At 44.3% G+C, this 13,341-nt stretch overlaps 1 protein-coding gene across 1 annotated transcript in view; it reads left to right on the top strand.

The window, feature by feature from the left end:
* The window catches only part of DOCK5 (dedicator of cytokinesis 5), a 68,001-nt gene extending 57,127 nt beyond the window's left edge, over window positions 1–10,874 (top strand). The window contains exons 22-26 of the mRNA XM_008066848.1: window positions 211–377; window positions 6,122–6,290; window positions 7,201–7,339; window positions 8,565–8,668; window positions 9,812–10,874. Of these exons, the coding sequence (XP_008065039.1) occupies window positions 211–377; window positions 6,122–6,290; window positions 7,201–7,339; window positions 8,565–8,668; window positions 9,812–9,916 (684 nt within the window). The 3' untranslated portion in view covers window positions 9,917–10,874. The remainder of the gene's footprint in view (window positions 1–210; window positions 378–6,121; window positions 6,291–7,200; window positions 7,340–8,564; window positions 8,669–9,811) is intronic.
* Window positions 10,875–13,341: the final 2,467 nt, after the last annotated feature.

The raw sequence follows: 13,341 nt of genomic DNA, 5'->3' as shown, positions 1-13,341 counted from the left end.
AAAAAAAAAAAAAATATATATATATATATATATATATATATATATATTTGCAATATTTAACAGCTGAGGCAACAGAGGCACCAACCAGTTGGAATGGGGTACCAGTCAATACAAATGGCCACTAGTTAGCCACAGACAGACAAGGTAGCTGTACCAGTTCACAGAGGCTGACTTCCAGGCCAGCTAACGATGCGGGTCATGTGTTTTCAGCCACCCAACTTGACGGAGAGAAAGCAAAGCCGCACGGGGTCTATTGTGCTCCCCTACATCATGTCTTCCACTCTGCGGAGGCTGTCCATCACCTCAGTGACATCCTCTGTGATTTCCACCTCTTCAAACTCATCTGATAATGCTCCTTCCAGACCTGGATCTGACGGGTAAGGGTTTGATCTTGAGTCTTCAGGAGGGGTGGGGTCACGCCTTACTGTGGTTTGCCTTCGGTTACCAAAGTGAGATTTGGTCGATGTAGACGCATCACCCCTGTGAGAAATGTAATTTGGAGTACATGGGTGATTAGTCTTTGAGTTATTCTCACTGTCTTCCTCATAAGGAGCGTCATTATTAACATAATGATGGCTGGGCATGGTGGCTCCTACTTGTTATTCCAGCACTTCGGGAAACTGAGACAGGAGAATTACTGGCACCCAGCAATTACAGCCCAGGCAACACAGCGAGACCTCATCTCTACAAAATATATATATATATATATATATATTTTGAATCAAAGTCTCACTCGGTTGCCCAGGCTGGAGTTCAGTGGCACGCTCATGGCCACCCCAGCGTCGATCTGCTGGGCTCCAGTGATCCTTCCTCCTCAGCCTTCCAAGTCTCCGGAACTACAGGTGCATGCTACCATACCCAGGTAATTTTTTTTTTAATTGTAGAGACCAGGTCTCGCCAAGTTACCACTACAAAATATTTTTAAAAATTAGCTGGGTGTGAGGTGCGCCCCTGTAGTTTCAGCTACTCAGAAGGCTGTGGTAGGAGGATTGCTTGAGCCCATGAGGTCGAAGCTACAGTGAGCTGTGATTCTGCCACTGTACTCCAGCCTGGGTGACAGAGTGAGACCCTGACTCAAAAAAAAAAAAAAAGCATAATAATAACAACAGGTTACTAAAAATGAAAAGCGAAAAAATAAAAACACACAATTCTGCCACCCTATTACACCCTTTATAGTCATTGCCTAACTTTTCCATTTTTGAAATATGTATTTTATGAATAGGTAATACCGTAGTACATGAAATTCCATAAATACAAAAGGATATATCATGAAAAACCTCTCTCTAGTCCCTGAGTTTAGACTACCAGCGCCATTCCCCAGAGGCAACAGATGTTAACATTTAGTTTCTTGAGACCTGCATCAACCTTCTCTAGATTCACAAGCAATATCTACATATATGTTCTTCTCCACACCTTTTTCTTATTTGAGTTGGGGTCTCACTCTGTTGCCCAGGCTGGAGTACAGTGGCATGATCACACAATCATGGCTCACCGTAGCCTCAACCTGGGCTCAGATGGTCCTTGCACCTTGGCCTCCCAAAGTGCTGGGATTACAGGCGTAAACTACCACGCCCGGCCACATGCTTTTTTTTTTTATTCAAATGGAAGCATCCTCTTTACCTTGCTTTTTTTATGTAATATATCTTGAAGCTCATTCCATTTCAGAGCATAAACAGCCTCCTCTCTATGTTTTCTGTAGCTTCAGACATCTCACTGTAAGTCTGAACTGCAATATTAGGTTGAATATCCCTTATCTGAAATGCTGGACACCTGTGGAGTTTTCGATCTCAGACATTTCTGGATTTTTTTCATGTTTGCATTATGCCTGTTCAGCATCCTTAAACTGAAAATCCCAAATCTGAAATGCTTCCATGAGTGCTTCCTTTGGGCATCATGTCAGCACTCAAAAAGTTTCCGATTTTGGAGCATTTTGGATTTCAGATTTTCGGATTAGCCATCCTCAATCTGTCTGTTCCACCAGTGCCTACAAAGGGACATTGACTTGGTTTCCGTTTTTACTATGACTGCAGTGTGGCAATGAATAGCGTTAAACATGTTATTTTGTACACACACAAGTATATCAATATGAGAAAAATCCCATAAGTGAAATTGCTCTGTCAAATGTACGTATTAGCAATTTTCACATTATTCCTAAACCGACTTCCATGGAGATTCCACCAGTTTGCAGTCCCATCAGCAACATACAAGAGCACCCAGTTTACCCATACTTACCCCTGCCAACAAAGTGAACTCTCAGTCCTACTAATTTTGACCAATCTGATTGCTGGAAAATTTTTCTTGTATAGACTTCTTTTGGTTTTTGGACTTGTCTTGTGTTTTATTCATGTTTCATATTTTGTTTGAAGGTAAGCATCTTTTTGCTGAGCACTGGTTTCTATTTTACATTCTGTGAACTGTGGTCAAATACCTCTTTAGATGGTGTGGTTGGCCCTTTGTGATATGAGCTGAAATATTTTCCCCAAATTTCTTCTTTGCGTTTTACGTCTAATTATTTATTACACACTGATATTTTTTATATGTAGTCAAATAAGTCAATATTTTATTTTATGACTACTTGACTTTCTAACACAATTAAAAGCCTTTCCCATAGTAAGGCAATAAAAAAGTTACTTTTTTTCATTGGCCTTTAGTATTTCACTATTTACAATTAAGTCTGTGGTTCTTTGGAATTAATTCTATTATAAGATGTGAGGTATAAAGCCAACATTTTTATCTTCCCAAATGGTTACCTAGTGAGCTAACCATCTTTTTTTTCTTTTTCTGAAATGTCAATCTTATCAAAAATCAAATGTCTAGATATTTTCAGACTTTTTGTGGCCTTTTTTCCTGCTTCCTTGATTTACCTGTCTATTCATGCACAATACTATGCAGTTTTAATTACTGTAGAGTTAAAACAATTTTTAAATCTATAGTAATTAAGAGAATTCTAGTATTCCCTTTCAGAATTTAATCTGGCTGATATTACTCATTGCTCACTTCTGGATTAACTTGTCTAAGATCTTACTGTTGTTTTGTTTGTTTGCTTTGGCTTGGGGGTTCTTGGGGGGTCAGAGTCTCACTGTCACCCAGGCTGGAGTGCAGTGGCTTACTCACAACCACCGCATCTTCGACCAACTGGGCTCAGGTGATCCTTCCACCTCAGCCTTACAAGTAGCTGGAACTATAGGCACACACCACCACGCTCGGCTAATTTTTTTATTTATTGTAGAGATGCGGTCTCGCCAAGTTGCCCAGGCTGGTCTTGAACCCATGGTCTCAGGCAGTCCTCTCACCTTGGCCTCCCAAAGTGCTAGGATTATAGACGTGAGCCACCACAACTGGTCCTACTGTAGTTTTTATTAGGATCCTGTTAAATTTATGGACTAACTTTAGGAAGATTGATGCCTTTTTTTTTTCTTCTTTTTTTGAGTTGGGATCTCACTCTGTCACCCAGACTGGAGTGCAGTGGCATGGTCACGACTTATCACATCCTTGAATTCCTGGGCTCAGGCTGTTCTTCCACCTCAGCTTCCCAAGTAACTACAGGTGTGTGCTACCATGCCTGACTTTTTTTTTTTTTCTTTTTTTTTGTAGAGGCAAAGTCTCATTATGTTGCCCGGAATGGTCTTGAACTCCTGACTCAAGCAGTCCTCTCACCTTGACCTCCCAAAGTGCTAGGATTACAGGCATGAGCCACTGTGCCCTACCTTGGTTGATGACTTTTAGATATTGAGGCTTCCTTGCCAAAAGCACGAAATACCTTTCCATATGTTCATATTTAAAACATTTGGAAGGAGTTAACTCATAGTTGTGTTCTTTCTGCCTGAGGTTACTATTTTTAAGTAGTATTTTACCAAAGTACTAAAAACTTTTAAAAGAAAAATTACTCCATAACTTCACTCAGAAATAACAACGTTAAAAGTTTAGTTATGTAATACAAAAAGTATATATGCTTTTTTTTTTTTTTAAGTCGGAGTCTCACTCCATTGCCCAGGCTGGAGCGCAGTGGCATGCTCACAGCCACCCCAGCGAGGACATGCTGGGCTCCCGTGATCCTTCTGCCTCAGCCTTCCAAGTAGCTGGAATTACAGGCGCGTGCTACCAAGCCCAGCTAATTTTTTATTTTTATTTTATTTTTATTGTAGAGATGAGGTCTCACTAAGTTGCCCAGGCTGTTCTCGAACCCATGGGCTCAGGCAATCCCCTCACCTCAGCCTCCCAAAGTGCTGGGATTACAGGCTTGAGCCACCATGCCCGGCCTATACTTTTTATACAAGTGCAAAAGCATTGCATTACATGTATCATTTTGTGGGCAAAAGCATTGTATTATATGTATCATTATACAAGTGCAAAAGCATTGCATTATATGTATCATTTAATATAGATGATGAGTATTTACACATCTTTAAGTATTTAAGATAAATGTTGAAATATAAGTCAAGTTAGTTGACTCACCATTTATTCATAAATTTTTAATTTTGTTATAATTAATATATCATAAAAATAACCTGCCTAATGGCACCCTACTGGAAATCAAATATTTAATGTCCTAAATTATGTATACATCCTTCTCCATTGACATAGATAGGTTTACATAGCTCTAATTATAGCATCGGTATGGTTTGATACTTTGCTTTTCTTGTTTTTGTATCATACATATTTGCCATGTTGTTATATAATATTCATTTTTATTTTTACTTTTGTGTCAGGGTTTCATTCTGTTGCCCCAGCTAGAGTGCAGTGAAAGGGTCGCAGCTCACTGCAGCCTTGGCCTCCTTGGCTCAGACCATCCTTCCACCTCAGCCTCCCAAGTAACTGGGACTACAGTTGTGTGCCACCGTGCTGGGCTAATTTTTTTTTTTTTTTAATGTAGAGACAAGTTCTCACTCTATTGCTGTTCGTGAACTCCTGGACTCGAGCAATCCTCCCACCTCAGCCTCCCAGAGTGCAGGGATTGCAGACGAGCTACCACTCCCAGCCAATCTTTATCATTATCATTCTTTTTATTATTTTTTTTTATTGCAGTAGACCATTGCTTCATAAAAATGTGCCATAATCATTTTCCTACTATTGAATTACTTAAGCTGTGTCATTATTTCTAAGCAATCCTAAAAGTTCATTATAAATTTTAGTACAAAAACGGGCTTATTTGTACATATAGCTTTCCAGCTATTTAGTTAGGAGACGCTCTAGGAGCCCTGTAGGTAGAATTTGAACCCAGGCTTTCTCGCTCCGAGCATGCACCGTTATCTGCTACATCGAGCTGCCTATTAACGTTTTACTTTGTGGATTCCGTCTTTGCCTGGACCTTTAATTAAGACCTTCTCTTTCTGGGATAAGATAAATATCCACTGATATGAAGGGGGACCCCCAAAATAACTGAATGTATTTATTTAAAAATGTGTATTTATTCTTACATGTTTCCAAGTACTCTTCATCGGATGCAATACACCTGTCAAGATGCTTTGTCCACTGCTTCAAATAGTTGTCGAACTCATCCATTTGGATGCTTTTATGCCATTTTTTGTTTCACATCTTCTACATCAGCAAAACGTTTCTCTTTGAGGACTTTTTTCATTCGGGGAAACCAAAAAAGTCTCTCGGGGTGAGAGCAGGTGAATAGTGAAGCACGGGGTCATGTCATTTTGATCAAAAACTGCTGAACTGCTGAATATTCAGTGCAGTGTGGGCAGGTGTCCTTGTAAATAACCCATCATGAGATGGGCAAACGTGTTGAAAGACTCTCTAAAAAAAAATTCACTGAAGCAGAACACAACCGTTCACAACAACGCTAGTTGGTCCACTGATGCCAGTGGGTTCCTAGAACACCCACCTAGCAGGTGAAGCCGGTACTACAAGGGACCCGCCCTCCTGAAGGATAATTCTGGGCGTTGGGGGGGTTCTTCCTCATAGGTTCATGCAGTCATTTGGTCTTGTTTAGGTACATGCATACCTTGAGATGTGTTTAGTTGGAATTGAAGATTTAGATTTAGAACCTGAGAGTGAAGTCCTGGGTCAGGACTAGGCGAGGAGTCATAACCTAACCTTTACACCTTTTGGAGTGGAGTTTGACCTCAGGCCGTCAGTGTTTGTGATGTGTGTCCTTCTTCCTGGCCGACAGGTCGGTCCTGGAGCCCCTTTTTGAGCGCAGGGCCTCGTCAGGTGCCAGAGTTGAAGATCTGCCCCTCAAAGAGGACAGTGAAAACCGGATCAGCAAGTTCAAGAGAAAAGACTGGAGTCTGAGCAAGTCCCAGGTCATTGCAGAGAAAGCTCCAGAACCAGATATGACGGTAAAAAAATATATAGACGTCACCCCACCCCTCTTCCCCGGGCATGTGTGTCACCAGAGAGAAGCCTGGCTGTGACTTGTCTCAGGGCAGCCTGGGAGAGTGTGAGATCGTAGTCTGTGGTGAGGAAAGCACATACGGAGAAGTTCACGTCTAAATCAATACTGGCACAAGTCTTGTACCCACAACGTAAACATGTGGGATAATACTTGGAGTTGCGGTTCTCACCACTCCGTTCCATGAGTCAGCCCGAATGTTGTCATTTCTTTTTTTGTTTTTGTTGAAGGTCCTTTTTTTTTTCATAAACCCCACATCAAGGTTTTAAGTGTGGCAAGACCAACTTTCCCGAGAGTAAGGGTGACTTCATTTCCAACATAAATGACACAGTGCAGCTGTGGTCAAAATCAAATTCAGCCAGAAAATAAGCTATGGTTCAGTGATTCCTAATTAATGTCTCTGTCCTGGTGCCCACCGTATGACAATGTGGTCACCTTAAAAATGACCCCTAAAGGTCAGGCATGATGGATGGCTCATGCCTGTAATCTGAGCACTTGGGAGGCCAAACCAGGAGGATTACTTGAGCCTAAGAGTTTGAGGCCCGCCTGGATAACATAGCAAGACCTCGTCTCTACCAAAAATAATAAAAATAGTTAGCCGGGTATGGTGGTGCACCGCTGTAATTCCAGCTACTCGGGAGGTTGAGGTGGAAGGATCATCTCAGCCCAGGAGGTCAAGGCTGAGGTGAACCATGATTGCACCACTGCACTCCAGCTTAGGCAACAGAGTAAGACTCTGACTCATTAAAAAAAATAAGGCCCCTCAAGCTAAATCCTTTTATAAGTTTCTGCTCAGCAGATAGCTCAGCCTGCCTCACCATGAGACTGTTCTGCTGTGCTTTTTCCCCCGGTCCTAGAGCCCAGCCAGAAAAGCACAAAGGCCAAAAAGTCTCCAGTTGGTGGACAATCGACTGACCCCATTTCACAGTTCTTCACCTCCGCAGTCAACACCTTTGAGCCCACCTCCACTCACTCCCAAAGCTACCAGGACCCTAAGTAAGTCATCCTCTATCCCTTATACTCTTTCTACTAGGAAACGGAGCATGCTTATGAGTCTGGGAAATGTGTGACCAAACCAGTCACAGAGTATGTAAAACCCCTGTCAAATATGTAAGACCACTGATTCACTCCAGTGACCATGGGTATAGTACAGTTAAACTGGAGTTTGGCAAGGAGGCCTCGGGCTGCTGGGACTCATAGAACTTCTCTGTTATCCACAGGCTCTTAATGTCCCTTTTCAATTGTGAAGGTATAAAGAAAGTAGGTCCCGACTGGGACCAGACAGAAAGCACACAGCTAACAAACTAATCATTGGGTAGATAGACCAGTACAGGGACACGAAATATACCCATTTCATATACAGTAAGTCCCCTATACCTGAACAAGTTCCATTCTGAGAGCACATTCTTCAGTCCAATTTGTTTGTAAGTCCAACAAAATTAGCCTAAGCATCCAACTAACACAACCATCTAGACAGTACCAGCTACATCACCCCTGCTTTTACACTTGCTTCTGGACATCCTGGGCTTGAAATAAAGATACCGTACCACTGTACTCTGTACAGTGAATTACTCAAAAGCACAACCACTTATAGAGGATGTGTGCCCATGCCAATGTACGCCAGACACATGAACTTACTTATGAGATTGGACATGCAAACATACATATTCTCACCTTTGAAAGTTCACAACTTGAAAGTTCGTATGTAGGGGACTTACGGTACTACTTACAGTCTAGTTTGGAGCACCAGCAGTATACAATACTTGAGAAGAATTACAGAGGCATGATGGAGGGATAGAGCTATCAATGCCAAGTGAGAGACAATAGTCAACCAAGATTTAGAGCTAATCCTTAACAGTTTCCTGGAGGAAGTGGCTATTTTCCTAAACACTTGGGATATGTCGGAGAACAGAGTAATACCCTAAGTTCCAGAAAATGTTCTCATCTTCAGCCTAATAGTGGGAAAAAAAAAAAAACCCTGGGCAAAAAATAGAATTTTTACCTCAGAGCGTCTCATGAGGCTTGTGAAGCTTTCTGGCAAGTGAAGGCCACCATCTTTGTCATGTGGGGTGACAGATGTTCTTCAGTGTGTCCACCCAAGACAAATGGCTCTAGCCATGTGATTGACGGGGTTGGCTTAGATGTCATAATGCAAGCAGGATTTCTGAGATTCCTTGATAAAGTTTTGTCTCGCTCTTAGTACACTTTGTGTCGTTGCCAGGCTCCCCATCTTTGCAGGCTGATGGGCTGACGACTCCTTCTGTCCCACCGCCTCCTCCCCCCAAAAGCAAGCCCTATGAGAGCAGCCAGAGGAACTCCACTGAGGTAGGGGGCTACGTCTGATACTTATGGCCAGGGGGCAGCATGCCTGGGAGGAGAGCATCCAATTTTCCAAGCTTTTTTTGAGTTGGAATCTCACTCTGTCACACAGCCTTGAGGGCAGTGGTATGCTCGCAGCCACCGCAGCCTCGACCTGCTGGGCTCGGGCGACCCTTCCACCTCAGCCTTCCAAGTGGCTGGAACTAGAGGTGTACACCACCACACCCCAGCTAGTTTTTGTGATTTGCTGTAGAGATGGAGTCTCGCCAAGTTGCCCTGGCTAGTCTTGAACCCCCTGGGCTAAGGCAATCCTCTTACCTCCACCTCTTGAAATGCTAGGATTACAGGCGTGAGTCACCACACCTGGCGGATTTTCCAAGATTTTTTAATAAGCGGGTTTGCCCTTAGATTGCTGTAGTCGACTCTTGGTTTGTTCTTGAAATCACAAGAGAGAGAGAGGGAAGTTTCCAATGAGAAGGAAAGATGTGCACACAGACGTTTCATATGATTGAAGTTAGAGCAGGTGCTCTCTGTACCTCACCCTGGGGACAGAGATTGAAATAAGTGAGTTCTAATTCACATTTTTTTCCTTTTTTTTTTTAGAGGCAGGATCTTGCTCTGTCATCCAGGCTGGAATGCAGTAGCACAATCATAGTTCACTGTAACCTTGAACTCCTTGGCTTAAGTGATCCTCCCAAGCAGCTAGGACTACAGGCACACATCACCACACCCAGATAATTTTTTTTATTATTATTTATTTTTGTAGAGGCGAGGTCTCCCTATGTTGTCCAGGCTGGTCTCGAACGCCTGGCCTCAAGCGATCCTCCTCCCTCAGCCTCCCAAAAGTGTTGGGAGCATAGGCGTGAGCCCCCACTCCCAGCCTAAGAGTTTACTTCCTCTGAGTGAGGGAACAGTCCTTCCAAAATAGCCTCAGATGGGTTTCCTTCATTCATTCAACAGATATTTATTGAGTGCATCCTCAATTTGTCTAGAGGGAAGACAGGCCAGTCCTCTTTCCTTTTCCCTTGGCAGAGACTGTATCGATAAAGCCAGATTAATTAGAGGCTAAAGCAGAATGAGGAGAATGGGAAGAGAGTCGAATTGGAAGAGCTGAGACTCCCTTTTAATATCCTGCATCTGCTCCTACAGATCGCTCCCCCACTGCCCGTCCGAAGAGAAGCCAAAGTCCCACCCCCACCGCCTCCGAAAGCGCGGAAGTCTGGCCTCCTTTCTTCTGAGCCTGGATCCCAGTAAGATCCTCGCCAACTCCGAGTGCCTTGGACAGCTGCTGCCTGAGAACCGGCCTCCAAGAGCCGGGGTCCCCGTCCCATGGACTTCTGCCAACCGCCTCTCCTCATCTGGGGTGATGTTCACCAGCTCAAAACCGGTTCTGTTCTTCCAAAAGTTTCTCTTGCTCAGTGTTTGAGGCCACACCACATCCCCTCCGGTCCACATGGAATTCCAGAATCAGCCACTGTTTCCAAGGAGAGCTCTCCATCACCCTTATTCAGTCAGCCTCTACCGCAGAGACAGGGGGCTGCAAAGAGCCTGGACAAATTCTGTAGTATATGTGGGAGCAACCCTGTAGCCTGCTCTTTAGAGGGCTTTCTGGCTTGGCTTCTGAAGAACCACACTTGAGACAGACTGACTTTTCTCACATGGACATACCCACCCTTTCCCATGTAGCATCTTGGAAGAGATAAATGGATACCAAGCCCACTTAGGTCATCTCTTTCTAATAGCTACTGTGTCTCCTTGGAGGAAAAGAACACACGTTTTTAATGAGATGGGCTGTTTCTAGGTTTGAGTGGCCATCGTTATTGGAGAAACGTGAACTCAGATGTGAGCCCCGAGTTCTGTATCCCCCCGCCCCCATCCTCTGTGACACAGGAAAGCTCCCCTCCCCCAATGCACACCACACTCCCAACTAATGGCCCCCACCGCACGGCCATCACTCCTTACTGTGGATGCCTTGGAAGCTCGTCCTTTCGCACATGAAGTTTTGTGTCCTGTTACCTCCTCTGAGCTCAAATCACTGGCTACTAGGGACTTAGGAGTCTTTGGTTCAGCAGTTCTTTTCCTGAACCCGTTTGGGTCATTCGGCAGCCCTGCCCAGCCACCTTGTTTTACCCTGGAGAAGACAGTGCAATATTTCCCTGTAATTATTTATTCCTCTTGATTGTGGAATTAATTTGATAACTTGCTAATGGAACTAATTGTCCGTTCTCCTTTCAGAAGAAAAAAAGGAGGTGATGTAGGTGACCAAATATTATACACATAAACAGCCATACTGAGTTTCAGGCGTTTTGGGCTAGAAGGGCCTCAGAGGCCAGTCAACCCACCCCCTCATTTAGTTCATAAGAAAACTGAGGCTTCACACAGAAAACTGTGCTTACAGACTCCTCCTAATAACCCAGCTTGCTCAGCTAGGCCAGAAGACAACTCTGGCCAACTCTTGAATACCTGCCCCTCGTTGCAACAATTCCGGAAATGTCCCACATAGTTCTCTACTACTTAGGGGTTTGTGGTAAAGCAGACAGCTTTTTGACGGTGAATCCAAAGGTCAAATAGGGGGACATTTGCCCGGGGTCTCTTCCACAACCTTGCCCATAGTCCTGTCCTCTAAGGAGATTGAGAACAGAGAAGGAGATTTCACCTGTAAGACTTGTGGGCCTCTGTGTGTGTGCCTTGTTCTATCACCGTCATTTTCAGGAGAGACATACCTGCTGGTCACAAAAGTCAAGGTAGCATAAACCTGAGAGACATGTCCACTGCCCTGCTTTAGAAATGAGTATGCATATTCTAGAAGTGGTATGGGGAAGGTTATTTTCTTTTTCTTTTCGAGTTGGGATCTCACTCTGTCACCCAGGCTAGAGTGTGGTGGCTCTGTCAGCGCTCACTACAACCTTGACTTTCTGGGCTCAAGCGAGTCTTCCACCTCAGCCTCCCAAGTAGCTGGGACTGCAGCTGTCTGCCACCACAGCCTGAGGGCTAGGGCCATGACTGCCACTCGGTGAGAACATAATAGGTGGCCAGGTGCAGTGGTTCAAGCCTGTAATCCCAGCACTTTGGGAGGCCGAGGTGAGAGCATTGCCTGAGTCCACGGGTTTGAGACCAGCCTGGGCACCTTGGCAAGACCTCATCTCTACAAAAAAATCAAAAAATTAGCTGGGAGTAGTGGCTCGCGCCTATAGTTCCAGCTACTTGGAAGGCTGAGGCAGAAGGATCACCTGAGTCCAACAGGTTGAGGCTGTGCTGGCCATGAGCATGCCACTCACTGCACTCCAGCCTGGGCAACAAAGTGAGACTCCAACTCCAAAAAAAAAATTGTTTCATTCAACACCTATTCCGTTTCTTACCAAGTGCCAGACACAGCCCTGGCCCTGAGGCTGAGGTATTTCATTGTTCAGTGGAAACAGCCCCGGTCTACGATGCCAGTTCACACTGGTGTACTGCAGGATTGGAAGGTGCATGGTATCAGATGGAAAGGAAGCCATAAAGAAGAGACCTTGGCTTGCTTCCTTCTCTTCTACCTTAAACCCCTGACTCCACACTTAAGCTGTGTTCTCTTGCTTGGCAAACCCGCTAAAACCTGCAGCCACAACTGCGAATCCAAAAGACACAACAAGATGTAAAGTCAGTCTGGGGAACCACAGTCTACCTTTGCTAACTCTTTCCAAGCTGGAAGACTCCTTCTCCTCCGATTCCCCTGAGGTCACGGGTCGATTCCTTATTTTAAAATTAGGACAAGTTAAGTACACACATCTCAGGTGGGCAGAGGGATGAATGTTCCCAGAGCTAGACGCCCATGTCACCACCTCTCAGATACAGGCATAGACGAATTCCAGCACCCAGAAAGTTCCCGTGTGCCATGGCGCCATTTTGTGAAAGGTCCTTCAAATGTGTGCCTTTCTTCTTCACGCTTCTCAGGTATGATGAAAAGGGGAGAAAAACCCCACCATCACCGCAAAATGAGACTGCAGAGACCCTGCACCTATCTGCTAGCCCATGTGTAGTCAGTCCCTGGGCTTCAACTTCCTCATCTGTTAAAAAAAAAAGAAAAGGAGGTGACATGATTTTTAGGATTTTTCCAATCCAGCCCTAGCTGCTTTTATTATAAGTGAGCAAAAAGAGGGGAGACTCGGAAAGAAACTAAACTTCTGTACAAAGTCTTTAGGTCCGGGCACTATACTGTTCCCCTTTTTCCTCCCAAGTGGGTGCTTTGACCCTGCCATACCCTGGCTATGAAGATCAAATGATTTGTGAACATTAGGATTGTGAATATGGGACTGGGGCAGTAGTTCACGCCTGTAATCCCACCACTTTGGGAGACTGAGGGTGAGAGGATCGCTTGAGCCCAGGAGTTCAAGACTGCAGTGGGCAACGATCATGCCCCGGCCGTTCAACCTGGGCGATAGAGAGAGCCCCTATCTCTAAGAAATGAGAAAAGAACACAATGTCAGTAAAAGTATAGCACATATTGAAATATTGATACAAATTACCCTAATTCTCTGCAACAACCTATAAACCATGTCATTTCCGTGATAGACTTCAGACTCCACCAGCTTGGCCCGTGGTATTTAGACTTTCAGTTCACTTTAATAATTATGCTTTCCTTCCCTGTATCATTTGGGAAGTTGGTAAATATCACTTCCTCGGAAACTTACATTCAGCGATAA

This window comes from Carlito syrichta, unplaced genomic scaffold (assembly GCF_000164805.1).
Source record: "Carlito syrichta isolate Samal-C Ts95f unplaced genomic scaffold, Tarsius_syrichta-2.0.1 Scaffold309144, whole genome shotgun sequence".
In the NCBI taxonomy this organism is placed as follows: domain Eukaryota; kingdom Metazoa; phylum Chordata; class Mammalia; order Primates; family Tarsiidae; genus Carlito; species Carlito syrichta.
This window is presented reverse-complemented; position numbering and strand designations above follow the sequence as displayed.